The sequence below is a fragment of the Ammodytes marinus genome, assembly GCF_949987685.1.
Source record: "Ammodytes marinus genome assembly, chromosome: 21".
NCBI lineage: Eukaryota > Metazoa > Chordata > Actinopteri > Uranoscopiformes > Ammodytidae > Ammodytes > Ammodytes marinus.
In genome coordinates, this window is record NC_137225.1 from 9,091,820 (window position 1) to 9,119,748 (window position 27,929).

The following is a 27,929-nucleotide window of genomic DNA, read 5'->3' on the forward strand; positions in this document are numbered from 1 at the left end:
GGATTTGCCTCCCACTCACTCTATCCCCCAAAACGCTGGTGATGTTCTCAAGTTTACAGCTGTTTCTATTGTATAGAGTGACTCAGTGGTGCCGTACGGTGTGTGTTTCTTGGTAATCACTCACAGCCTGCTATTTGGTCTTTTTATGTTTACGTTTCATCCTTCCAATCATGATTGACCTTCTCAACCATATGGTATTCATAATGAACTCTTTTTACACACCGGGCGAGTGGAGAATAGTTGGGTTTGATCTCTAATTTCAGCAGAATGAATTACAGTCAGACATCGTGATCCAAGCCCAAGGTAAAGGTCCGAACATAACGTAGATCCTTTCTGAATGTCACACTCTAAAGTTAAAGAAAAAGAGAAAATCTAATATGTACATTCACCTCGTCACTTAACAACCACAGATTCTGCAACATTGGACGTGTCGTCTTGTTGTTTTACAAATTGCCTCTATTCTCTCTCCGGGCTGTTTTGCCTATGGAGACTAAAGTGCGTGTGTGTGTGTTTTGTAACGCTTAAATGAGTGTAATTTTGTAATATTGTCGTCTTGGGAGGAATGCTTCTGTGCAAAATGAGATTTTCTACATGTCTGTACATACATAATGTCTAACTTCTCCTCAAAACTAAGCATGGCGCCTAACTTGTATTAATAAAAAGATAAGAATAAATAAATTAGGTGTTAACCACGATAACAGATGTTGGTGTAACAACAGGTATTGGTTATTGCTGGGGTGCATTATGTTTTGAATTAGCTTTACTCTGTTTTGTCAACTTTATAAATGAAGCCATAAAAAAAAAACTTCTGGGAAAACAGAGGAAAGAATTCCTGAATCTAATTTCAGTTATTTTCTTTAGACTGAATATTTAAAAAAAAACATTTCACATCTGTATTCACTCTGCAGATGTAACCCATCATAACTCACTTATATCATTTCGGTTTCCTTTTTGCTACAGTGTCCTATTTTACAATGTGTATATATATATATATATATATCTCTTGATAATGTAAGAAGACTACATATATATTTTTCTTGTCTGATTAATTTTACTGTTCCTATTGTGAATGAAGTACATGCCCCCACACAGTTAATGTGAAAATAACAATAAATGTTTTTTTTAAACCTCCAGTCTAATTTTGACCTCATCAGTTTTTTGATTGTTCAAAGATATTCTACGGATTTAGCATCGCACTCCTATGACGATATCGGACTCTAGCTGGGCAATTTAAAAGACGAAAATCAATGCAGCACAATCAGAGATATATGTATTTCAATATATTTTTTACTTTACACACTGCAACTCAACCATCAACTCTAACTTCAGGCAAAGTTGCTCTGGAACCACTAAAAGCTTTTTTATAACTCTTTTCACTTTCACAGGACTACCCAAAGCCTATAAAGAGACTTTGATGTGCAAAACTAAGTTCCTCTATAACTCTTTTAAAAAAGGGAGATATTGACAACTGTTGGACAGGTGTGTTTGTTGGCCATGTGGCTCTACTCTTAAATGTTGAAAGCATCACTAATACTGACTGCACAACAGAACCTACATCATGTAGCCTACTAAGAAACAGTCTGTAGCGTTGCCCACAGTCCGCCTATAGATATTGGCCTTTCAGTATCAGCGGGTACTATATTCCTGGAGTTTAAAATAACTTTATCCAAATGATGTATCCGTATACAGAGTTGCAAACACAGCGTGCAGACTGGCAGACAACAGGAAGTTGTGTATAGCCTTTTGCCGTCACAGAGAGGCAGCGATTTGGATAAGTAAACTTTTGGCTTTTGGTCTAAACCAATAGTAAGGGATCTTTTTGATAAGCTCAAACACAAAACTGAAACAGGCAAATTGCTTCAGTCTTTGTGTGTGGACTAACATTCAGGAACCCAGATGAACTTTGGCCTTTGCTATCTGCCTTAACACCCAGGCCCTTGACCGCTTGGCTGGGATCCCTCATTGACCGCTCGGCTCAGATTATCCCTGCATGCTTCCACACTGTAACTTTCTCTACAAACGCGCCTGAAATGAGATCAGGATCTAGGCGTATGGGGGGGGGGGGGGGACAGAACAGACTCCCCCAAGTGTTTCACATCTGTTGTGCAGATCCGTACACTGAAATGTCAGTGACAATTACTGTACTGTTGTGTTCAATGTCCTCTTGAGTGATTTTAACAGCTCACTTCCTGTAAAGAAAACCTATAAAATCTGAAAGGTTTATCTTTATAAAACCACCTGAAAAAGACACAATACTTATTTAAAAAAGAACAAACTAATTATTTATGAATGTTTAAGACTCTAATTTGAGTGCTTTCACCTGTTTTGTGCAGGCATGGCCTACGGAGTCTATTTGCCAATGCACATGTGCATGCTATAAGCTCCCAAGGTAGTGACCTCGGTGTCAGTTCGGGAGGTAAACAGTGCCTCTAACCTCTACAAGGCCAAAGCAGACACAGTTTTACTAATGACCTTTGGATTGCTTAACCATTAAAGGGGAAAATCCACTGTTAAACTGTGATTACGAGCGGTGACATCAGTACATTACAAATTGTCTTCAGTGGGCTTGGCATGAGATGAGAGCATCACACTCCATCATATCGATGAGGCGATCAGCGGGGACTAATGTTGCTATTGTTCCTTGGAATATGAGTAGGCTTTTTCATGTCTGGCTTGCAGCTGTGCGGCTGAAAAAGTTCTGAATCACTTTGTGGAGATTTTCCCTCAACATGACATCAACTTCCCATTCTGTCCAAAGCCATTGCATATAAGGATTGATTTTAGGAGATTTCCCCATCAAATGTCCTCCAAATGAGGCTGTCTGTGTGTGTGTTGTTCTGGCTAAATATCGCTCTGAAGAAATCTTGGAACCATTTTATCCGTTTCATGCACACAGGCCAGTCGGGACAAATCCTTTTGTGATGAGTAGAGTGTGTGGAAGAGAACAACCTGAGCTATAAGGTGTGCCCCTCTTTGACGCATGTCGAAGCAGCAGCAGCAGCAGCCAAATAAAGTTGCACAATCTTGATTTAAAATGATTCAACAAGTCTTTGAAGGGGTCATATTTTGTCAGATAGATGAGTACATCCACAGCTAGGGGCTCAAGTTACAGTGTGTTCTTCTTCCCTGTCCTTTCAATTGTGGATTGTGCCGAGTTTATGTGTCTGCCCTGTTTTTATGCCCCTCAGGCCATCTCTGGCAATCGCTCCTTCAATGTGTCTGCACACGCAGGTCAGGGATAAAGAGATCTAATCTCCCTGTGCCAATGAAAAACAAATGCCTCCGAGTTATTCTAGCCTCTGGAAAGCCAGGGTTTGCCGGAATGGAAAATATATGAAAAAACAATAACACCTGGGAATGTGTTTGCCCCGGAAAAATAATGCACCTTGGGCATTCGGTTAGGGATCCACATACAGGCCTCTTACAATTGTGTTGTGTTGTGTTGTGTTGTGTTGTGTTGTGTTGTGTTGTGTTGTGTTGTGTTGTGTTGTGTTGTGTTGTGTTGTGTTGTGTTATTCAAATGGGGCTGAGGGGCGCCAAAAAGATTTGCAGCAAATGCCTCACATGACATACCCCGGCCACATGTTGCTATGGGAACAGGGGGGGGCATGTGATGTGCATGTGTGCTTGTCTGTGTGCTTGTCCACAGGCTCAAGTCTTAAGAGAAAAGCCCCTCCGTCCCTCCCTCACAACACACACACACACACACTCAAGCACGCACGCACTCACACACCCACACACACACGCACGCACACACACACCCCTTAGGAGGCTCATCATCAAGGTTACTCGAGAAATGTGTCTCCATGTGATCTCCATGTGCATTGCATCACTGAGAATCCACCCAGTCAGTACCAGACCCTGATGAACCCTCCTGTGAATTATACAAACCGCCTTAAGAAAAGTACACACAAAAAAATCACTTACCATTCTTCGTAAAAACCAGAATAAAAAGCCAAACACTTTAAAGTTGCCTCAGTGATTAAGACCTACTGGATGTGATTTGTGAACAAGGACTCCAGAGAGCTCATATTAAAGTCGTTATCTCTCCAAAGACAGGCCAGGTTTTGGCTAAGTGATGTGGTCCTCATTATAGTCTACCATAAACTAACCACACAGAAGCTCACACTCTGCAGATAGGCCTACACCACACCACAGACCGCAGATTAACATAACACTACAAATAGGCATGCAAAAGAAAAGTAGGCCCATTAGTGACAAGATTTTATCCAATTTGATTTTTTTCTCCTTCACAAAACAAATATTGTTGCACTGGAAAATATGGCTCACTTTAGGCTGCATTCAAATTTGGTAAATGTTCTTATTTTTTGTTATTCTTAATTAATTTTTATTAATGTAAAATATATATACACACTCACCGGCCACTTTATTAGGTACAGCAGTTCATTTTCTTGTTAACACATATAACTAATCAGCCAATCACATGTCAGCAACTCAATGCATTTAGGCATGTAGACCTGGACGGGACAACTTATTGCAGTTAAAACCGAGCAACAGAATGGGGAAGAAAGAGGTTTTAAGTGACTTTGAACATGGCAATGTTGAGGGTGCCAAGAGGGCTGGTATGATTATTTCAGAAACTGCTGATCTACTGGGATTTTCACTCTAAACCATCTCTAGGGTTTACAGAGAATGGTCTGAAAAAGAAAAAAATATGCAGTGAGCGGCATTTGTGTGGACGTAAAATGCCTTGTTGAAGTCAGAGGTCAGTGGAGGATGGGCATACTGGTTTGAGATGATAGAAAGGCAACAGTAACTCAAATAACCACTCTTTACAACCAGGGTATGCAGAATACCATCTCTGAACACAAAACACGACCAACCTTGAAGCAGATGGGCTACAGCAACAGAAGACCCCATCGGGTGCCACTCCTGTCAGCTAACAACAGGAAAATGAGGCTACAATTCACACAGGATCACCAATATTGGACAATGGAAGATTGAAAAATCATGCCTGGTCTGATGAGTCTCGATTTAAGTTGCGACATTCAGATGGCAGGTTCAGAGTTTGGCGTAAACACCATGAAAGAATGGATCCATCCTGCCGTGCACCATCAACCATGCATGTTCAAAGTCACCTAAACCCTTTCTTCCCAATTCTGATGCTCGGTTTGACTTCAGTACATTGTCTTGCCCACGTCTAAATGCCTAAATGCATTAAATTGCTGCTATGTGATTGGCTGATTCGCTTTTTGTTTTTATAAGCCTCTGAACAGGTGTACCTAATAAAGTGGCCGGTGAGTGTTAAAGCTCTAGAATAGCTTTTACAATATTTAAACTTTTTTGCTTACTTGTTTTTAAAGTGTTATTGTTATGGAAATGTAATATATCCACAACTTGTAAGAAAAAGAACCAAAACTCAACTGAGTTTTAAGTATTTTAATAAAAAAGGATAAAACAAACAGAGTCAAAAATATACTGTTCGGCCGAGCAGGGTCAACTCCTTCACCTAAAGTTGGTTCAAGAGACTGACAACATTCAGTTTGCCAGACAGAATATTTATACAGGGGTTTACTCAATAAGTTGATTCTCTCAGGAAACTAGAATAAAGGCCCTTCACAAAACAGGACATTAAACAGAGGAAACACATGACAGATCATAAGGAAAACAGTCACCGTTCAGGTTTCAGGGCTCCACTGTTCTCTCTCATCAATTACTTAAAAAGACAATGTGTCACAAGACAGTAAACATTCTTAAAATAATTTTTACATCACAGTTATGATGGTAGGAATAGTGTTTCAGTTCATCAGTTAAAGTAGGCTATTGAAGCAGGGTTTGGATTCAGACCATTACGATTTTTGGATGTGTAACTTTCCAAGTATGAGGAAGAGCTGTCAGATAAGCCTATAGTTCATACTGTCCAGACCATGAAGTATCCTACAAAATATATGCCATCAAATAGTCTACACTCATTAGTAGCCGCCCTATCTAACTTTACCCGTTTTTCTTTTAATAGAATGTTCCAAATCTTTACCAAACCCCTATGTGGGCTATCTCCACAGTAAAAAAATTAAAAATTAGACAAGGAGCCAATTCCTATTAACTTCGGCGTGACAAACCCAAACCACGCTTCTACGTCACTGACGCAGGGATGATGGTGATTCGGCGGAGGTCTCACTCACTCAGTTTGGAAGAGGCGGGTCCAGCGACCGCAACAAGTGTTTCGGGGTGCACGGGAAGCGGATCATCCCTCCTCTCTCTCTCTCTTTGGAAACTTTGAAGGAGTCACTATTTACTTTCTTTTCTTTCTTTTTGACGAGGAGAGTCAGCGCAGCTCCCGACTTTTTTACCTTTACGCACAGTGTCTCCGGTGCAGGTTTGAACGGAGGCTGAGAGAGAGAGAGAAAGATAACTGGACGTTGCAACTATTTTGTTAAGAAAAAAAAAGAAACAATCCGCCCAACAACAAACAGCAAGCAAGCATGAATAATGAGTCCAACCGAACCATTCACCCGAGCTGCACGGACAGACCTCCTCTCGCCATCGACATCATTGTCAGTGAGTATAGACACACAGATTTGATGGCCAAGATGATCATATTAGTCGGTCCCTTTAACGCCTACCCGAGGAGATAGCCTACTCGATGAGGTTAAACTTGCACCAGATCAGATCTTATGGCCCTAAACAATCTGTTTACAGGCATGCCTTGTTTCGAGTAAACTGTGGAGAGATATGTGTTGTCAGTGGGGAAAGATGACATTCTGATAGGTCCACGGAGGATGGTGGTCTCTCCCCCTGTACATCATCTGGTGGTCCTCTCTTGCCTCTTTCTTGGGGCTATATGATAGTAGAAAGAGGTTCCTCCTTCCCCTTGTCAGAAATAGCAACTTCAGATCACACTCCTATTCTTTGTCCATCCCTCCAATAAGTAAAGTTCACATAAATTCATTCATATATTTGGCTGGGAACCCCTTTAATCCCTCACATCTCAAGATCCCCATTCCCTTGAAAGCACACACACACACACATGCAGTGAACATTAGGGGAGATTATAAGTGTTGAGCTAAAGGATTTTGCTACTTGTTCAGGCAGAGCTCGGCTCTCAGTTGCTGGCTATGACTCTACAACAAATGATGATTATCAAGGTGTAATCTATTATACACTGACTGCACCTGGGGCTGTTTGTGGTGGTGGAGGAAGAGATATGGCACATTTTGGATTATTCATTTCACTCCTCAGAGGTTTTGGAGAGATAAGGAAAGAAAAACTCCACTTAAATGGAGCTAAGCCATACCGTCATTTTATGAGCTGAATTTGGGTAAATAAGTAGTAAATCACTGTATAAAAAAGAAGAAAAGAATACCGATGAATTACTGTATATTGAGAGTGATTTACTACTTTATTTTATTTATTTATAGAATTTAGGTCATAAAAACATGGCTTAGCTCCATTGATTGATTGATTTACTCTCATAACTGCACAACCTTTGGGAGGTTGGTCTGGCTGTTCTCCTCAGAAACATGTCTTCAATCTAGTTGCATTGTATGTTTCGAGTATTGAACGATGTTATGTTGTTATTTTCTCTTTTGATTACCCCCCCCCCCCAAAAAAAGATTTCCTTCTTCATACAGTTGAACCAATTGACTGATAAAGTGCAATCCCAAAATGATCTTTACTTTTTCAATATAAATGATAAATAAATAAATAAAAATAAATAAATAAAATAAAGTTCTATACTCCTTTTTAATATCCACAACATATATAAATATCTATGCTGAATATAAAGTCTTATGATAAGAGCTTGATCAATACATTGGCCGGGCTAGTATAGATACAGATATCAGCTTATTGCTAATGTATTGTAGTTTTGCATTATGTTGGTCAATGAATAACAAAAAATTTCATTGCCAAAATTTTTTATTTTTTATTTTTATTTTTTAAGATATTTTTTGGGCATTTTTATGCTTTATTTGATAGTGCAGAGAGACAGAGGTGAAATGGGGCAGAGAGGGGAGTGACACGCAGAGAACGACCGCGGGTGGGAATCGAACCTGGGTCTGCTGCTGGGCCCGGCCCGGGAGGGGGACGCCTTACCAACTGAGCTAAAGGCGCCCCCGATTGCCAAAATTCTTAAGGCATTTTAGGAATAGTGGCACTTGGTTTGTTCTACTGAGCACAAGCTAATCCTTTAACTGTTAAATGCTCAGATCCCTGCATTTCCTGTTTACAATTCCTTAAAAAAACTAAATGAAGGGATCCTTGTTGCGTAATATTTTGTGTTTCTATCTATCTATCTATCTATCTATCTATCTATCTATCTATCTATCTATCTATCTATCTATCTATCTATCTATCTATCTGTCTATCTGTCTATCTGTCTATCTGTCTGTCTGTCTGTCTGTCTGTCTGTCTGTCTGTCTGTCTGTCTGTCTGTCCGTCCGTCCGTCCGTCTATCCATCTATCTCTATGATGAGAAAGCCTTTGCTAATAGCCTCAAAGGTATAGCACCTGGATCAGTTTTGTTGGTTAATAAAAACGCGAAGATCCTCAGTCTCCGCTTTAAAGCTGGGTATGTTCTGCAGATGTCTGGCTGCATGAGAACGTCTGAAGTAGAACTAATGCAACTCAGCAGTAGAGAGAGAGTTTTTAGTAGTTTAAAGTGGATGAGAGAAAAATAATAAAAACATTATTATTAGAATTTAGAAAACAATTGAAACAGTCTACTGTGTCAGTGATCAGATGGAATCATTTCAAGTGATGATGGAGTAACTAGAAATAGGAGAGGGCGTACAATAGGAAGAAATGAGAGAGAAAGTTAACAATTATACACCTGTTTTCAGTGTGGTTTTTTTCCAGGTCCCCTGAGGATAGACTGCTTTCACTTTTTCTTTAATTCAACCCTTCTTTAGTCATCCCACGTGTTGCACTACATATGTGTAACTTGTTATACACCCGTTTTCCCAGAATCGCGGCGTGGTGACTGATCAGCCAGCTCACGGAAAGTTTGTTTGTTTGCTTGTGTGTGTGTGTTGTATGTTTTGTTTACGATCTCTGTAATGGCCTTTTGGATACCGGAGATTAAATGACTCGGATTGCCAAAGTACTCCCATTTACGGGCCACATGCTGCAGCAATTTCCTCCAACTCTGGTCCTCCCACTCTTTGTGTTTTCCCTTCTTTGGAAAGTAGCTGTGGCGGCGTTGTCATCACCTTCCTCCCTCTGTGTTACACATCAGCGTTAAGCTATTTGATGGTTAGCACGCATTGATTGTTCGTAGCTGCCCTTTCAGAATCACAAGACATGCTTTCTCGCAAAAAAAAAAACAAAAAAAAAACTTGACGCCAGCTTTGGTGTGGTATACAACCTCATTACTATTTTCGTCTTTGGCTCTTGGCATAGTTTTGTTTTCTCCAGCCTGGAGAAATAAAAGTTGATGGGCCATAACTCATTACATTTCATATGACATGTCAAAAACAGTCCGCGGCCAAAAGAAAAAATGCAAAATGTTCAAAGAAAAAAAATATTTCTTTTTGTAAGCGTGCATGTGCCCTTGAAAATCTGCCTGGGATTTCCTGTGTCACTGCTTTCACTTATGGAACTTTTTATATCATTGTGGTCTCTGTGTTCCTCACGAAAAGGCCACCACACACACACACACACACACACACACACACACACACACACACACACACACACACACACACACACACACACACACACACACACACACACACACACACACACACACACACACACACACACACACACACACACTTGGTATATATGCGTAAATCTCCCTTTTCACTTGTTATTTTCCGGCAGTAATTCATCCACCCTGAATAAACATTTCAAGGCCCTTGATAAAGGCTCCGACAACATATATTCCCATGACCCTTCAAAGCAGCACAATCAAAGATCATCATATCAAGGGTTCTGTTTCTGGAGAACTCTCTGGGGGATCCTGGGCTCTCAGCTCAAATCTGATGGTGGCTAATTTGGTTGTACTTAATTCCCTACTTCTCTCTCTCTCTCTTTCTCTCTCTCCAGATTTGGACATCTTCGGTCTCATCCTTTACTCCGTGCTCACCTTTATGGCGGCTGTGTCCATGCTGGTTTACCTAGAGGAGTGTGTCTACATCTACAGGAAAGTGCCCGCCAATAAGAAGAGCGTCATCATCTGGGTGAATGGGGCAGCACCGGTAAGATTGACTAAGGGTAGAACCCAGAATGATACATTTATTTAGGGGTGTCCCGGGACCCCGACTAAGAACTTTCCTAGTCAAATCTGATTGGTCGAATCGTGCCTATAATTGACTAATTGTCAAATCACTTTTGACATTTTTCCATTTGTATCATGATTTATTGGGAGAAACCAAGCAAATCCAAGTAAAATCAGACATTCAGCATATACCCTATATAATACAGCCGGAATAGAATTGTTCTGTTTCATGACCAAATTTTGCCACTATTCGACTGTCGAATTATGCTCCTTCGATTAATTCGTCAAAAAGTCGAATGGGTCATCCCATACATTTAAAGTTTTTGCTAATTCCAGGGTGAAAGAAGTGCAAAGCTGCTGGTGAAAACCATAGACTGAATATAGGGTCAAAACAAGTGTATCTTCACATATTGATTCCCTCTTTCTCCTCTCTCTTCTTCAGGTGATCGGCACCATGTCGTGCCTGGGGATGTGGATCCCACGAGCGACCATGTTTACCGATATGACCTCTGCCTGGTGAGTCTCTCTTTCACTGCTTCTCTTTCCCTCATCTCTCACTGTGCCCTGTGTTTTGTTACCAGCAGAGCTCCTCCGTGCTTAAAGCTCACAGAGAGGGAAACATGAACTACATAACCTGCAGAGAGTTTTATGGAAAACAGTTATGCTGTTTCGTAACGTGTCGGGAAACTGTCTTCTCTCTACTTCCTAACTGATCTTTCCTCTGGATAATCTCCTCCGCAGGCTTACTCTTTGGTCTCCATACTTCTCTGCATCCCTCACTCTCTTTCCTCATTCGTCCAACTCCTACTAGGGGTGTTACAATACATCGATACAAAGATCAATATATGGATTCATTGGGCAAAGATTTTAATTGAAGTATCTGGAAGAGCCTGGAAATATTATGGTTAAATCATATTTTAGTTGTTTTTTTGTGAGTTTTTGTCTCATATCGATCACGAGCCGCGGAATCGAATCAAATTAAATCGAAGTCGTATCACGTCAGACTTTGTGATATCTGCAAATATTGTATCCTTGTTGTGCAATGAATCAATCTAATTCTATTCTATTGTGACTAAACCAGCAATGTAAACCTCTTCCCACTCCCCTCCTCTTATATCTCCCTCCGAAGCTACTTTGCCATCGTGGTGTTTAAGTTTCTGATCCTGATGGTGGAGGAGGTTGGTGGTGATGAGGCGTTCCTGAGGCGTGCGGGGAAACACAAGCTGAGGATCAGCACAGGGCCGTGCTGCTGCTGCTGCCCCTGTCTGCCCAACGTGGACATCACACGGTAAACACTCACTAACATAGGAACATTAAAGGTGGAGTCAGTGATTCTGGAGAGCGCTTGTGGTCAAAATCACTTCTTGTCAAAATCTGTGAATATCTCCCCATGATCCGTTACCTGTGCGTACTGTGTGCGCTGAAAAAAAACTAAAGTATTGATACACAGCCTAGGCTCAGTGAACTGTTGTATAAACAAAGGGAGCCCAACGTAGCTAGCAACATACCTACAGAGCCAAGGCTGTGTATTAACAATGGAGCTTTTTTCAGTACACGCTCAGTATGTACAGGTAGCGGATCTTGAGGAGATATTCACTGATTTAGACAAAATGTATCTTGACATCAAGAGTCGCTGACTCCACCTCTAATACAACAATCCACTGTTGTGCTGTGTCTGGCATCTATAGCTGTTATTACACCACCCTGGGTGTGAACAGCACTGTGATAACAGCGGCAAGTTTTTGCATGTGGATTTGGAAGTCTTAATCCAAATATTCTTGGCTGGAGAGAGTGTTTTTTTTATTGTCAGATGATTAATCCTTGATCGTTTGTTATCAGCTGCACGTTCAGAAGTGTCAATGTTGATGTAGAGACATGAGATCTGTTTTGATGCTACTGTACATAATTGTCCTCCATTTTCAGCTCAGGTTTTTTTCCTGCTCTGATTTAAACTGAATACAAATCAATTCTGAAGGAAATGAAAGACCATTTGTCAAAAGCAAAAGTTTGACATTTTCAGAAAATGCTCCAAATTTCGGCGTCATTTTTCTAAACATTCATCTGATCCTTTAGATTTCTGCATTTAAAAGCTGCAGTGGACGGAGATCACTCTCATAGGCTTTCCGGGATTTACAGCATGTTGTTTTGGGCAAGTTCTCCCTCTGTCACAGAGCCTCAATATGCCGAAATCACCCTTTAATATAGAGCAATCCCTGCCTTACTGAGGTGGTCACTGAAACATACTGTACATACATCAGTGCTAATTAGGCAAAGATCACAAGGTCATTATTGCATGTTGTTTGAGGGGTCAGCCTGAATACACAGAGGTCTTTCGTGCACCTCTTTTTGGCCCATGTTTAAGATAATAAACTTTCAGGTCTGTACGTATGACATCTGAGTCAATGACTCAACTACTGTCAACGTACCCTTTTGTTCCTGGAACGCAGGTTGAACAAACTTCTGGCCATTCAACCTGTTCAGGGGAGGGGAGGGAAAGTGTGTATTGTAGCTTTCTAGCTCTGTTGTGTGTGTGTGTGTGTGTGTGTGTGTGTGTGTGTGTGTGTGTGTGTATGTGTGTGTGTGTGTGTGTGTGTGTGTGTGTGTGTGTACGCGTTGTGTTTGCACACGGCCTGCGAGTTTCAAAAGATTGATCTGCGTGCCGGTGTCAGGCAACCACTACCAGATGTGCGTATATAGGCCTATTTTCTTACGCTATGCCCCACTGCACCTGCATTCAGTCAGTGCAAACAAAACATCCCTTTTAAGTCGATGATGACGTTGATTGCCAACCCGAGACAAGCTCTGTCTTTTCGCTTTTATCTTTCTTTTGATGCAGCGCCCAGTTTCCCATCAACGACTTTCAGGATCAACTGTGCTCTTTCGGTAAACACTTCAATTTATACGGGAATCAGAAAAGTGTATAATGCATTTCAGTGGGACCACCTAGGTTCACGTTTTAATATAGGAGAACGCCAATGAGGACTGGCCTAATGTCACTCTGAATGGTTTCAAAAACATCCTGCTGCCGTCATTATCCAGGAGAGGTTGAGTCAATGGAGGAAATCCGCAGTGGGCTTTTTTGAATTGTTTGAAAACCATTTGCCACCGTGAAATAATTTCCCCTGTTTCAACTACCAGGCGCTCGCTCTTCCTGCTCAAGCTCGGATCTTTCCAGTTCGCTGTGCTGAAGATTGTCTTCACCGTGCTTTCCATTGTACTCTGGACCAACGGGACCTTCGACTTGGCCGATGTGAGTTGTTGACATGGAAAAGATAAATGACCTCTGTCCCCAGGCTATTGAGTCCCTGCTTTCTAGTAATATTCCTAATATTCCTATTGTTTACGTGTGTGTGTGTGTGTGTGTGTGTGTGTGTGTGTGTGTGTGTGTGTGTGTGTGTGTGTGTGTGTGTGTGTGTGTGTGTGTGTGTGTGTGTGTGTGTGTGTGTGTGTGTGTGTGTGTGTGTGTGTGTGTGTGTGTGTGTGTGTGTGTGTGTGTGTGTGTGTGTGTGTGGTGTGTGTGTGTGTGGTGTGTGTGTGTGTGTGTGTTTTTACCATTTGTGGCTACGTTTCAGTTGAACATTACCGGAGCTGCTATATGGATTAACCCCTTTGTGGGCATCTTGACAATCACAGCCCTATGGCCCGTGGCGATTACATTCATGCACCTTAGGACTACACTACGGACACTCAAGATCATCCCCAAGTACGCCATGTACCAGGTAAGGCGCAGGAGAAGCTTGTGAGTGTGTGTGTGTGTGTGTGTGTGTGTGTGTGTGTGCTGCTGGACACTTGTATACACACACAAACAGCTGTTCACACACCTCATGATGGAGAATAACTACCTCTATACATACGTCCGGCTGTAAAGTCAGACACGCATTTCTAATAACCGGTAGGGTTATAGGGTAGGGCCGCTATAACTTATTTTACAAGATTTTCCAGCATTCTGTTTGTCAGGTTTAACAATGTGTTTGTGTGTGTGTGTGTGTGTGTGTGTGTGTGTGTGTGTGTGTGTGTGTGTGTGTGTGTGTGTGTGTGTGTGTGTGTGTGTGTGTGTGTGTGTTTTAAGCTGGTGCTGGTCCTGAGCCAGCTGCAAAGCGCTATCATCAATATCTTGGCTTTAAATGGGACCATCGCCTGCACGCCACCCTTCTCCTCCGCAGCCAGAGGATACAGTGAGTCAGCATCCATCCAGCTATCTATCTATCTATCTATCTATCTATCTATCTATCTATCTATCTATCTATCTATCTATCTATCTATCTATCTATCTATCTATCTATCTATCTATCTATCCATCCATCCATCCATCCATCCATCCATCCATCCATCCATCCATCCATCCATCCATCCATCCATCCATCCATCCATCCATCCATCCATCCATCCATCCATCCATCCATCCATCCATCCATCCATCCATCCATCCATCCATCCATCCATCCATCCATCCATCCATCCATCCATCCATCCATTACCCCTGTGTTTATCTACAATGAGTCAATCCATCCATCTATTCTTTCAGACAGTCACAACAACATGGAATGACTCCTCCAATTCTTCTATGAGACTGTATCTTTTTGATTTGCAGCCCCTTGAAAAAAGCCAACCCTTTGTTTTCACTTCCTGTATTTTTCTCTGTCAGTGATGAGTCAGCAGCTTTTGATCCTGGAGATGTTCATCATAACGCTGGTGACGCGGCTGCTTTACCGTCGACAGTATGAGCCTTTACCTGAGGAACATGATGACAACGAAAACACCAAGATGATTGCAGTGCCCGAGTCTGCATGAGAACTCTGTGTGTGTGTGTGTGTGTGTGTGTGTGTGTGTGTGTGTGTGTGTGTGTGTGTGTGTGTGTGTGTGTGTGTGTGTGTGTGTGTGTGTGTGTGTGTGTGTGTGTGTGTGTGTGTGTGTGTGTAGGTGTGCGAGTGGGTCATTTTTACTTCCTGCATGTATTTGATTAAGAGATTATAAAAGTATATATATATGAATAAATATAAAAAATAATTTTATGTAAACATCTTGTGGGTGTTCATTACTGGTCTGAGATTCACAAAATCAGATACTGTTTGATTGACAGGTCACACCAACAGCACACTTTATTTAGAGGAAATACAGTAATAATAATTGAGAGTTTTGATTTATAGGATTACCATTATTGCCTTATGATTTTGGAAAAAGGGGTCTTGGAAAAAGCTATTTGATAAGGTAATAAGCACAGGGAAAATTAGTTAATTTCTAGTAAATTGCAAATTATAATTGGACCCCAACGATAAAGTGGCACCCTTTGTTTATATCAGCTCAATGCTGGATAAACGTGTAGGCCTATGCTTACAAACAACATATTTTCTCTTGCATTTGATTCTATGTTACCAACCGCTGGACCTTGACTGTCACTTGTATCAATCCTATCCTACACAGTATAGGCCTAAGCATAAACATCCCAAGTCGATATATCAAACACCTTATGATTGGTGTCATTTGTTTCAACATTTTTGAGTTGTACATTCAGCTGCGTGTCTCACAGTAGTAACCTATTTCATATTGTGCCGCTAGATGGCAGTAGAAACCAAAATCTGCTTCACAAGGCTCTGGGATTGGCAACCTCGATGTTGTTTAGACTTTCACATGTAGTAGGCCGAGTAGCCTATTTGCCATAACAATATAGTCCGGAAGTTTCCGCTTTTAACATCTAAAATTGTTCATATACAGGGCAGAATATTCTCGTCCACTTTATCGCACATCACATCTTCCTATCTGTAGGCCCATTGCCCGTTGACTGGTGTTTCAATTGGCAGTGTACAGGAACGTGATGCATTTGACTATGTTTTATGGTAAGAAGCTGCAGGTAAACAAGTGAACTGAAACGGTTTTGATTGACACGCATCCGTCCAATTGGGTCACTGCTGTTTCTGTCTTCCTAGTTTTACGCCAATCAACGTAGTCCGTCGACATGTCTGTGCCAAGTGCGGTTGAGTGGAGACTTTCGAATACGTGCCCATAGGTCCATGGTGCCGTCCTGCCGTCGAAAGACGTCAAAAAGCCTCGAATTAGGCCGGATGTACAGAGATTACACTTTCAAAATAAGTGTTTAGCAACCATAGAGACATTTCTAAGATGTCTGTCATTAAAAGTTCCTTATCGGACACAACAAGTCTCTAATTTGTTCTATCAAAATAATAATATATTGCTTATGCTAATCTTTGTTAGGCTATATGGATTTAAAAGTGATTAGGGGTGAACAATTCAGCCTACTGACAACAGGACTATCTACATATTTTGAGTAAAAGTATTCCCAACCATGAAAGTACTCCATTAAAAATGAACATATAGTCTACTCAGTACAGGTATAGCAGTATTATATCAGCTAAACGTAGGCTACTCAAAATATCAAAAGTAAAATAACTCATAATGCTGAAAAATAAACCTTGTGAACGTTTCACTATTATATAGGCCTACTGTAGGCTATTTGTATACTGATGCATGTGTAATTAACATATTACTGATGTAGGCTAGCTAGTTCGAGTTGGTAGGCTACTGATTTGAATTAGCCTAGCAGAAAATGGATATCTTTAAATACCTATTATAAGTAGGCCTACCTCAAACTTGAATTTCATTAGTAACACTTTGGTAGCTCTAAGTTAGCCTACATTCCAAAATTGGAAATTATTGATAGCCTAAATGACTAACGCTTTATAAAAAAATCTGGCATTTATCGCTCCATCTTTAAATAGCATCTTCAAACTAAGTTAGCATCCCTGAATATATGAAAAAATAAAAATAAAAAAACAAAACTTTATCTATTTTTTTGTATCATTGTAATAAAGACATGAACATAATTATTTCGTATTACATTATTTAGCTTATAATTTAGGCTTATATGATTTTTTTCATTTCATTTTTGTTTTTTAACTATAGCTTGTCATGTTTTGCATGTTTATGTTCATTCGTTGTAGAAAGAAATGTTTGGAGAAAATGAATGAATAGGCCAAAGAACACAATACAGCGCAATTGTATGAAGGTTAAACCAGTAACATACTTTCGAAACATGGCAACCCCCACATTTTCTTGTTAATGGAGTATAACTTACTTATTCATAAATAAGAAGCAGGTTAGATAATAACGTCAATAAAATTATCCTTAATTGAACTCCCAATGTGACCTTTATTCTGGAAAATGTAACCGGAACTCACCTGTTTATTCCGTCTTGCTTGATGTCGAGCATTGAGAGACACTGCGCGTTCAACAATGAACACCCAGGAAGCTTTCTCGAGAGCATATTGTCCGCATCCTCTCTTGTAACCTTAATGGACATTTATTCATCTCGTCGTGTCGTGTCCACCGCGGGCTGGTGCTGGTATGGGACAAATGTGGACGCCGAGGGAGATAGAGACGCTGTTTGTGTTGTTGCTGTCACCATCACCGGGGATGAAATGGTCACGCGCTCACTGAATCTCGCTCTCACTTACGGACTCAGGCATTATCAATAACAATAAATCAATACAACGTTTCCAAAATGAGGCTCCTCGCGTCTCTGCTGAAAAATGCCCACCCCAAGATCGAGTATTACTCCAGGTTTTCGCCGTCGCCGCTCTCCATTAAGCAGTTTTTGGATTTTGGTAAGTGTCATCTTAAAGGTATGACTCGTCGCTGTAGTAGGCTACAACCACGCACGGGGCCTGTTATTATTGGCCTTTATTTGGTCATTTTAGTCTCTATTTTAAGTGTCACAGCACAGGGTTGTTTTATAAAGCAAAACGTCTTGTACATGCTGCCACGAAATATTATCGTCCTGTTATGATCAGATGTGGTTTCAATTTGGTGTTTACTACGCCAGACATTCGTAGCAGCACAGACAGCACAAGTGTATGCTCATGGCTCATGCATGACCTCTTTCTGTTTGTAGGTGTGTTTACCATATGGCATGCACATTGCACATGCAGGTATTTTCCCTTAACAGCAGTGCATGCATGCAGTGGGGGATGATGCACGCTCTATATCATGCACCCCCGTTTTATTTAATTTTTTAATGTTTTATATCATTTTATTTGCTAATTAAAGGGACACTGTGTAACATTTTAAGTAATTAATTAGCTAAAATCAATATCCTCATTCATAAATATGTCCACATTGGTTTAAAATCACCTCTGCCAATTATCTGAATTATCCTCCTGAGCGGAGAATTACAAATATTAATATTACATTTTGTACATTGAGCGGGTAAGTCTTATGGAGGAATCCATGTTTTTGGAATGTCATCAGGTGCATTGTTTAGAATTTAGAATTGTTCTTGTCCTTGAAGGCCACTGTAGCTTCTGTTATTATTCAAAAGGGGTGGGGTTACCCAGGGAGCGTTGCATTCTAGAACTTTCTAGAACTTTCTTGATGATGTCATATTACACAGTGCCCCTTTAAGTTTGAGGTTTAATTATTGAATCATTTCAATGTACAATCACACTAAATAAAGTCAGTGTTTCTTTGTTGTCTTTGCCGTTGTTAATGTTTCTCCCCTGTCAATATCTAACTGTGCTGCAGGGCTCTTAACATGAGACTTGAAATGTAAGATGACAGTGTCAAGGCTCTTCTTAATCCATCACTGATTAAACACAGTCATCTGTCTTATGTAATGTGTGTAGTCGCTAGCACTACACAGCTGTGGATTGGATGAGAATCAAGGGGAAAGCGTGCGGCGCCTTGTTGTTGCATCTTGTCAGCCGTAATTGTTCGTGTCAGTGGTGAGAAACATGTTTTTAGAGGGCCACAAATGAGAGTACAGTTGGAACGCAGCAGTGTGTGTGTGTGTGTTTGTGTTTGTGTGTGTTTCCAGGCTTGAGTCAGCATGTGGTGGTTTCACTACCCCAATGTTGTTTTTCCTCCTCATGAGCCCCCTCCCCCCCCCCCCCCCCCCCTTGAATCAGGAGAAGTCTTTTCCTTTTGAGGAAAGATGACTTGACATTTTCTTTCATTCTGCTGCAGACCTTCCTGGAAGAAACTGACCAGACCGACAGATTATTTATTTTTTAAATGTGAATCATTGGCTTTCTCTGGTGACTTGTTAACAGGGCTTGTGTGCTTATAAAGTGAGCCCTTTTGCATGTGGGCCCTGGCTATTTGCAGAGAGAGTAAAATACATTCCGTTAGAGTCAAGGGGTGCAAAAAAATGCAAAGTCATCGTGGAGGGCTACATCATGCACCAGACCCCAGCAATTCATTTTTTTTCCCCCTGTTCAAATCTGAAACATAAGTCTCCCTTAACCTTTCCGCAACTCCCCCATCTCTTCCGTGTGACATGATTTATGATTTCCTTGCATAGTTCCTGCTAATGTTTGGCAGTGAATACAGTTAAATCCAGCCAGATAGCGAAGTGGAAGGTATCAGATGAAAGGGTGAAAATTTAAGCTGAGTACCAGATGCTTAAAGGTGCATTATGCAGTTTCAGAGGAGGGGGATGTGTTTACATTAGCAGAGCCTGCAGTTTGTTTACAAAACATACTTACTATACTCATAATGTAATTCTTAGTATTGAATGATTCTGTCATCATAAGTCCAAACTAAATTATTTTGAGGCACCTGGAGCCAAACGTAAGACTATAATATGTTTGTAAATAAAACCGTGGACCCTAGACAGTGAAACGGTAACTTTAAAGGTATTTTCTAACTTCAAGCTGTGTTCCGGTGATCCAATGTTCCTGTTAGGAAAGTTTGTTTATTCAGTTATGAGAATATATCTTAGAAAATTTAATGTTTACTTCTAAGACACACCCAAAGTTACAAAGTGCACCTTTTTCTATTTAAGCTGTGGCTAACATGTTTGCCGTCTCATTTTTTTTTTTTTTTTTTTTTTTACTTTTCATTGTGGCTGGGAGAAAACGGTTCCAGAACAGTTTTGAGGTTTGATAACACTTCTTTGAATCACACTTTTCTTTCTGCCTCTTTCTCTCTGGTCCAGGCAGGGACAATGCGTGTGAGAAGACGTCCTACATGTTCCTGCGCAAGGAGCTGCCGGTGCGCCTGGCCAACACCATGAGAGAGGTCAACCTGCTGCCTGATAACCTGCTCAGCCAGCCCTCCGTCAGACTGGTGCAGAAATGGTGGGGAAGCTTCCTGCTCAGATACACTTTTAACATGGCCGCGTCTCAAAGCGATAAGGTTTATGGTCGTTGTGTTATTAGGAAGCGTGTGTGTGTGTGTGTGTGTGTGTGTGTGTGTGTGTGTGTGTGTGTGTGTGTGTGTGTGTGTGTGTGTGTGTGTGTGTGTGTGTGTGTGTGTGTGTGTGTGTGTGTGTGTGTGTGTGTGTGTGTGTGTGTGTGTGTGTGTGTGTGTGTGTGTGTGTGTGTGTGTGTGTGTGTGTGTGTGTGTGTGTGGGAGTTTGCCTCTTTGACCCCCTGATATCTCTGTTTAGGTACATGCAGAGCTTCGTCGAGCTGCTGGATTACGAGAACAGGAAGCCAGAGGATCGTCACACTCTCAATGAGTGAGTGCCATAATTGTTGATGCAAAAAAAATAAAAATAAAAAATGCAAGTAAAAATTGAATACATAAATATACCCTTATGGCAGCTTTGTCAAGTGCCAAGCAGTCGCACACTGGCTTTAGGTGCACACATGTTCCACTGCAGCTAAATCCCTTATCACACACTGATCCCTGACGACTGTACAGGTAACCGTGTGTATTTATACTATAACAGACGCTGTATACAGATAGCCACGCATGACTGACAAACTCAGACAGGAATGTTGATAAGGTAGTCTGCTAGCATAGTGCATTGCCCCAGAATAGTTCAGTTCACTGGAAATGAGAAAACAGAGACATAAAGCCTGGCACTCGCCCCAACTGAACTGAGCCTTTTTTCTAAACTAAAATTCGAATCAATCTAGGTGGATCCAAAAAGGTTAAGTTACACAATGTCAGCACGATATAGAAAAAATATCTAATTGCAATTCCATGGAAAAATTATTCCATTTGTCTTATAAAGGAGTAGTAGTCCTAACTGTTTGTAGACATCTGTCAGTGTATTGATATGACAGGAAATGATTGCTCGAAACAATGACGTAGGCCCTTTAGCAACGGTAATTATCCTTGACAGCGCTCATTAGCTGAAAATAAATGACAGCAGAATGCCATTATTGACCAATAAGAACACAGGATTAGCCTTTAACAAATATTGCAGCTAATACAAATACATGTACTGACAATCTAAAGCTAAGCTGACGTTGACCGGGGCGTTGATAGGTCTTAAGAGTTTATCATCTGATGTTTTTTTTTTAGTTTCCTGGAACTCCTGATCGAGATCCGTAACCGTCACAACGACGTGGTGCCCACCATGGCTCAGGGGGTCATCGAGTACAAGGACAAGTTTGGCTTTGACCCGTTCATCAGCAGCAACATCCAGTACTTCCTCGACCGCTTCTACACCAACCGCATCTCCTTCCGCATGCTCATCAACCAGCACAGTGAGTCTGGGAAGATTAGCTCCGTTTGTTTGTTTGTTTGCTTTGTGTGTGTGTAGATCGTGTAGTAGCCCATGGTGTTCTCCGCTGCTTCCTTTTTGACTTAACGTGCCTCTCTCTGCACAGCTCTCCTGTTTGGTGACGCCACCAACCCGGCCCATCCCAAACACATAGGCAGCATCGATCCTACCTGCACCCTCGCTGAAGTCGTCAACGGTGAGCTAAAAAAAAGGCCATACATGGAACATCGTCATTTATTTCTAGGGGTGTCACTACTCTCCAAATCCTTTATTTTAAGGTCACATTATGAATCAGTTCTCGATTATTTTTTTTTAGCACAGATTAAGAATAGTCTAGTCTAGTATCATTGGTTTTGTGTCATGATAACTCATTTCATTTTTTTAAATCCTTATTTCAAAAGATGGTCTACATGGTGTCATGAGTGATCTAATCTTCTTCATTCCATATTCGTAATGTACAGTAAGGCCTTAGTGTCAAATTTAAAAATGTCATAAGTTTTTCCACCAAATCAATTGGAAGCAACATTTTATCAAGGAAGAGAAGTCATAGAGGGTACTTGCCATTCTGCTCCAACACAGCTGATTCAAATCATCAACTACACACATGGTATCTTTCTGGCTGCAGCTGGATACTATTGGCTGCAGGTAGGAGGTAACTCACAGCGGCTATAACATATGTGTGCGTGTTTTTTACCTCTTGGCATGCCTGCGGAATGTGGCCCTAATTTAGGATGGAATGGTTGATTCCACCTTAAATTTCAAAGGTCGAGACCATGACGTCATTTAGATCGATTTCCGAGTTACAATCCAGGTTGTGACACCCCTACTCATAAAGGTCATTATAGTTTAAATATACTGTGTGAATATCTTGTTATCTATGGGATGGATTTTTTGGGCTTAATTGCAAATATTTGCAGAGTTCTTTCAGTAAACGTAGTAACGTATATCGCAGTAGAAGCTCATAGGAGTTTCACCAAATGGCCCGTTTGAACAAAGATATAGTCACTAGTGTATGTATCTATTTTTTTTAAGAATTCTGGCAGTAAATAAGTGAATCCCAGTGTAAATAATGCCCTTGTATTCTGACCGTGACTCATCATGCTGTTTGGGCCTGTCTTCTCTTCAGATGCCTACGACATGGCCAAGATGCTGTGTGAGAAGTACTACTTGGCCTCTCCCGGGCTGAAGATCGAAGAGTTCAACAGTATGAGATTTTGTTTGGCTTTTTTTTTTGTCACCACAATCACCCGTCCGTCCATGCACACATATGACTGCTTTTTCCCTGTAATCCGGAGTCCAAATATAGTCACTGTGATTACAATGTTCAGTGTTCTTAACTTCAAAAGAACCAGCTTTTTTCCCTCTCTCACATCTGCTGCCCTCTTTGTCTCCCAGTGAAGGCCCCTACCAAGCCCATCCAGGCGGTGTACGTGCCCTCTCATCTCTTCCACATGCTGTTTGAGCTCTTCAAGGTGAGCAGTGCAGCGCTGCAGCCAAACTAGTTATTTTCAAATGTGATTAAATTGTGTAACTGTGACTATATTTCTTCGAGGACCCTCGTTAATTACATCTGTGGCTGTTTTGTAGAATTCAATGAGAGCCACGGTAGAGCTCCACGAGAACAGCAAAGAGGGATTACCGCCAGTAAAGGCTAAAGTCACCGTGGGTAATGAGGATCTCTCCATAAAGGTGAATCAGACACAAGTACAGACACACACACATACAGACGTGATTAGACAATAATGTGTGGTTTGGTAACTCTGTCTATCTGTCTGTTTCGTTCCATCTCTCCCATGTTATGTATGTCCTCAGATCAGCGACAGAGGAGGGGGAGTTCCTCTGAGGAAGATAGACCGTCTGTTTAACTACATGTACTCCACTGCCCCTACGCCCAGCTTTGAGCCAGGAGCCGTCCCATTGGTACACCACGCACACGCACACGCACACGCACACGCACACACACACACACACACACACACACACACACACACACACACACACACACACACACACACACACACACACACACACACACACACACACACACACACACACACACACACACACACACACACACACACACACACACACACACACACACACACACACACACACACACACACACACACACACACACACACACACACACACACACACACAAAAAATCATATCAGTATTGACCCTGCTGTCAATTTCGAAGCTTTTTTAGCCCATATATTCCCCATACAGAATAAGATGTGACATTTGGGTAATGTAATTCTGTCTCTCTCCCTCCCACCTCTCAGGCTGGTTTTGGCTACGGCCTACCGATTTCTAGGCTCTATGCCCGATACTTCCAGGGGGACCTGAAACTCTACTCCATGGAGGGCGTGGGCACCGACGCTGTCATTTATCTGAAGGTAAAGTGAGCCGGATCAAATTGGGAGCATGTTGTTGTGCTTTTCTTTTGACATGGTCAGAGTTTAAAATAAATGATTTGAAACTTTGGGGAAATATGCTTTCTAGGAAAGAGTTAGATGAGGAGATTAATACCACTCTTATCTGTCTGTTAAGTATGGCGCTAGAGCCAATGGATATGGTAAGCTTAGCTTAGCATAAAGACTGGAAGTAGCTGGGGAAACAGCTAGCCAAGGCTCTTTCAAAATGTGAGATAAAAATCTACCCACCAGCATCTTTAGAGCTTACTACTTAAGATTATACCTCTTTTTTTCATCCGTATACCAAAATGGAAGTGTCATTGTTGGCTAGCTGTTTCCCCTTGCTTCCAGTCTTTGTGCTAAGCTAAGCTAATCGTTTCTAGCTCTAGGGTAATATATTTAGCATAATCTGAGTATTTGTTTGGCATTTTTGCTTTCATTAGGAAGAAGGTCAACCAAGAAGCAGACCGCAAACATGAGGAAAGGAAGCGGGAAATTACATATAACTAAAGTCGCTAGCTGGAATTGAAATGCGCAGTCAGCACTTGGCCACCAAAGCGCTCTGTCATATTTTTTTTGTCAGTTTTAAAGGTGCACTGTGTAACTTTGATTGTGTCAGAGAAGTGAACTTCACACGCAGGAAAATTAGATCCCTGGGTCACAAAGTTAAAAGCTACTCTAAAAGTGACTTTTTCCCTGTTGTTGTTTACAGCAGAGAGGCCCACAGTTATGTTTAAAAACCTATTCTAGTCTTATTTTTGGTTCCCGATGCCTCAAAATAATTTAGGTTTGATTTATGATGATAGAATTATTCAATACTAAGAATTACAGGTAGTACAAATATGCTTTGTTAACTAGCAGTCTCAGCAGATGTAAACAACAAATCCCCCTCCCTTGAAACTGCATAGTTGCCCCAATGAACAACCTTTGACCTTTGTCCGTCCGCTCACAGGCCCTGTCCAGCGAGTCCTTCGAGCGCCTGCCGGTCTTCAACAAATCGGCGTGGCGTCATTACAAGACCAGCCCCGAGGCCGATGACTGGAGCAACCCCAGCAAAGAGCCGCGTGACGCCAGCAAGTCCAATTACAAAGCCAACAGATAACTCTGCTTGACCCACGTGCTAGCTCTGCCCCCCCCCCCCCCCCCCTCTGGCTGGGAGCCCAAATAGCCCCGCACTCATGCCTGGAGCATGTACGCTGAAAAAGTTGCCCTTGGGTTAAACACTTTTTTTTTTCTTTTTAAGGATTGGACTTTCTTTTCTACATTCCAATGGATAAAGCTCATGAAAAGACGGATAACCTTGATTACACCTACACCCAATGGCAATGATGTGCATCAGCGTAGCTTTGGATTGTTGTGGCATTACCTCTCCCAAAGGCGGTGCTCAAAATGAACCTCTTCCTCTGAACATAGATTATTTCACTGTCTTCCTCTATCTGGTCGTTACTTCAAGCTAAATTGACAGTAAGAGAGTTTAGCTTGAGGTCACAACCCCCCCGCCCCGCGTTCAATTTGGCCCTGGGCTCATCTTTGCTGAGTAAGCAGTTTGCTCCCCGTGGCTGACTAAGCCATGCACTGCTGATTGAGAGTCTTTCTCACAGTCAGTGAAAGCTTATGTTCAGTATTAAACACAGGCAGGAGTCAGGAGGAGGAGGTTCCATTTCCTTCCTTTGGGAGACTCTTTTGACTGAACACACAATTAGGACCAGTGTGCTTTTGGCAAAATAGCAAAGACCTGTTTTGGTCGCATTCTATTATTTAAGTCTGGGAAAAAATGCAAGATAGATTTGCTTATAGAGGAGAGAAAATGATATCTCTTATGGGAAAACTATAGGAAGCAATGCATCAAGGGTAAACTATATTTCTATTAAAGGATTTTTATTTTTCGAGAGAGAAAGCCTTACTTCCGGGAACCTATAGCATATTTAACATTTTAAAGAATCTGCCTTGAAAGCTCTACATGAACTTGAAGTTAATTAATAATGAGAGAATTTAATGAAGTTATAGAAGAGTATTTTCCTTTTACTAACAGAAACTAACTAAATGCCAGTGCTGCCCCTCATCAGACTTTTTCTGCTCGCAAGCCAGCTCTTGACAACAACTAAAGGACCAAAGAAGCGTCTGTGAGATGCTTATAAAAACGAGGACTTGAAAGAAAAAAAGTCATCATGTCCCCTTACTGCAAATGTTCGACACGCCCGCAGCTTGGACTTGTTACCCTAACAATGCTTCATCTAGTCGGCCTTGTGTCTTACTTGTAGTATTACTAACCCTTGCAGTCCTCTGAAAACAAAACTGATCAAAGCTTGTGTATTTTATTTTATATATGCTTTTGTGGAGTTGATTAGTTTTAATTTATTTCATACAGAAATCAAGACTTTTTTTTAACTGTATCCTTTTACCGTTGACCTCTGACCAAGATTACTTTTAATGATCTCTTCAATGATTTTTTTCTGTGTGTGTGTGTGTGTGTGTGTGTGTGTGAGACAGTCACACTTAATTTTCTTTATTCAACAAATAGGAAATCCACCTGTGGACGGACAAGACGAGGAAGGGGACAATAATGTGGTTAAAGGAGGCCACTAAATCATCAGGTACTGAGATATATCGGATCAAACCATCTGTGTGTTTTGTTTTTTGTCACACAAATCATATTCAGGAACTTTTTGAGTGCACTTTAGCGATCCTACGCGTAGGCCTACATTTCCTCTCCAAAGGACTTCCACCCAATGGTTTCAGTTATTCATTAATGCAAGATTATGATCATGTCAAAAGCCTTCACAATCACACTGTCAATTTTGGATTTTTTTAACTAATTTTCTCTCCTGAAAAAGGACCAAAGTCATGACTTGGAAGGGAGAGAGAGGGGATTTCAATAATCTGAAGTGACTTCCTGTTTCTCCTTTCCTCTGTGTAGAGTGTTGAAGAAAGGATTCAGACAAAGGGAAAGCCTCATTGTAAGATTCCATCACTGCCTATGCCTTCGTAACCTGCCAGTTCCCTCTACTGTAAAGGAAGTCACTGTGCTGTGTTGCAGTTGTCTTCATTCAGAGCGGCCCCAGTCCTCTCAAATCATGTGTCTCTCATGACATTTAAGAGCTGATGACTGTGGACAGAAATCTTCACCTTTTTGTCAGTTTAAGTTTCTGTGGGTGTGATTTCAAGGGGCCCGAGGATCTTTCATCTGCAGCAGCTGTTGACCTTTAAAAAAAAAGACTGTTTTTTTCCCCAGTACCTACAGTGTGGTATTATAGTTAAAAATATTGTGTGTGCATTACTATCAATAATGTGTTTGCAGTCAGCGTGGACTGATAGATGTGCTTTTTCAATCCCACTTTATACCTCCGGCTTGAACAAATGTACACGTGAACTCATTCTGCATACACCAAAACATGGTGATATTGTGGATATAGCAATCCAGTGATGTTTTTAGCCGGCATGAGATCAACCTAAATCATTGTCAAACTGCACAATAAAGAAAAATTGCAGATTTTTTTCCCCTACTTTTTTCCCCCACCGCTATTCCGTCGTCTGTGATTGTGTGGGCCTCGGATCAGAAGGTGAAATGCACTTTTTCAATTCACATTCAGTTATACAGTTTTGATTTATTTACAAGATCAAGCCGTTTGGAACATTTAAAATGTACAAAAGAAAAAGAAAAAATTGACACACACACATTCCCAAAGTTTTGTACATATAGTGCAGATTAACATTTAGTGCGTACAGGACAGTAAGGTCTCTACGTTGCATTTAAGGGGGGAATTATTGGATCGGTGGAGGGTGGAAGAGAGAATTTAGCTGTGGCCTGGCATGAGTGAGCAGACCTGAGCACAAGTTAGTTTATTTCATACGTTTTCCAGTT

At 41.2% G+C, this 27,929-nt stretch overlaps 2 protein-coding genes across 4 annotated transcripts; both read left to right on the top strand.

Annotated features, from left to right (window-relative positions):
* Nucleotides 1-6,162: 6,162 nt before the first annotated feature.
* slc51a (solute carrier family 51 member A) lies at nt 6,163-15,182 on the top strand. Of its 2 annotated transcripts, XR_013845418.1 has the most exons (9): nt 6,163-6,519; nt 10,009-10,160; nt 10,623-10,696; nt 11,310-11,468; nt 13,319-13,430; nt 13,753-13,899; nt 14,250-14,355; nt 14,826-15,040; nt 15,101-15,146. XR_013845418.1 is itself a non-coding variant. In XM_080050167.1 (8 exons), exons 1-8 carry the CDS (start codon nt 6,444-6,446, stop codon nt 14,969-14,971), a joined length of 972 nt encoding a protein of 323 aa, XP_079906293.1. In that variant the 5' UTR covers nt 6,163-6,443; the 3' UTR covers nt 14,972-15,182. The 2 variants fall into 2 exon arrangements, 1 of the variants encoding a protein (XP_079906293.1); XM_080050167.1 differs by having other exon boundaries at nt 14,826-15,182.
* Nucleotides 15,183-17,412: 2,230 nt separating this feature from the next.
* On the top strand, nt 17,413-27,547 carry pdk3a (pyruvate dehydrogenase kinase, isozyme 3a). 2 transcript variants are annotated; one of them, XM_080050271.1, is made up of 13 exons: nt 17,413-17,799; nt 20,130-20,271; nt 20,583-20,654; nt 21,449-21,633; nt 21,757-21,846; nt 22,777-22,854; nt 23,046-23,122; nt 23,238-23,339; nt 23,463-23,570; nt 23,936-24,049; nt 25,020-25,140; nt 26,589-26,661; nt 26,985-27,547. In XM_080050271.1, exons 1-12 carry the CDS (start codon nt 17,697-17,699, stop codon nt 26,651-26,653), a joined length of 1,257 nt encoding a protein of 418 aa, XP_079906397.1. In that variant the 5' UTR covers nt 17,413-17,696; the 3' UTR covers nt 26,654-26,661; nt 26,985-27,547. The 2 variants fall into 2 exon arrangements, with proteins under 2 accessions (XP_079906397.1, XP_079906398.1); XM_080050272.1 differs by having other exon boundaries at nt 25,020-27,547.
* Nucleotides 27,548-27,929: the final 382 nt, after the last annotated feature.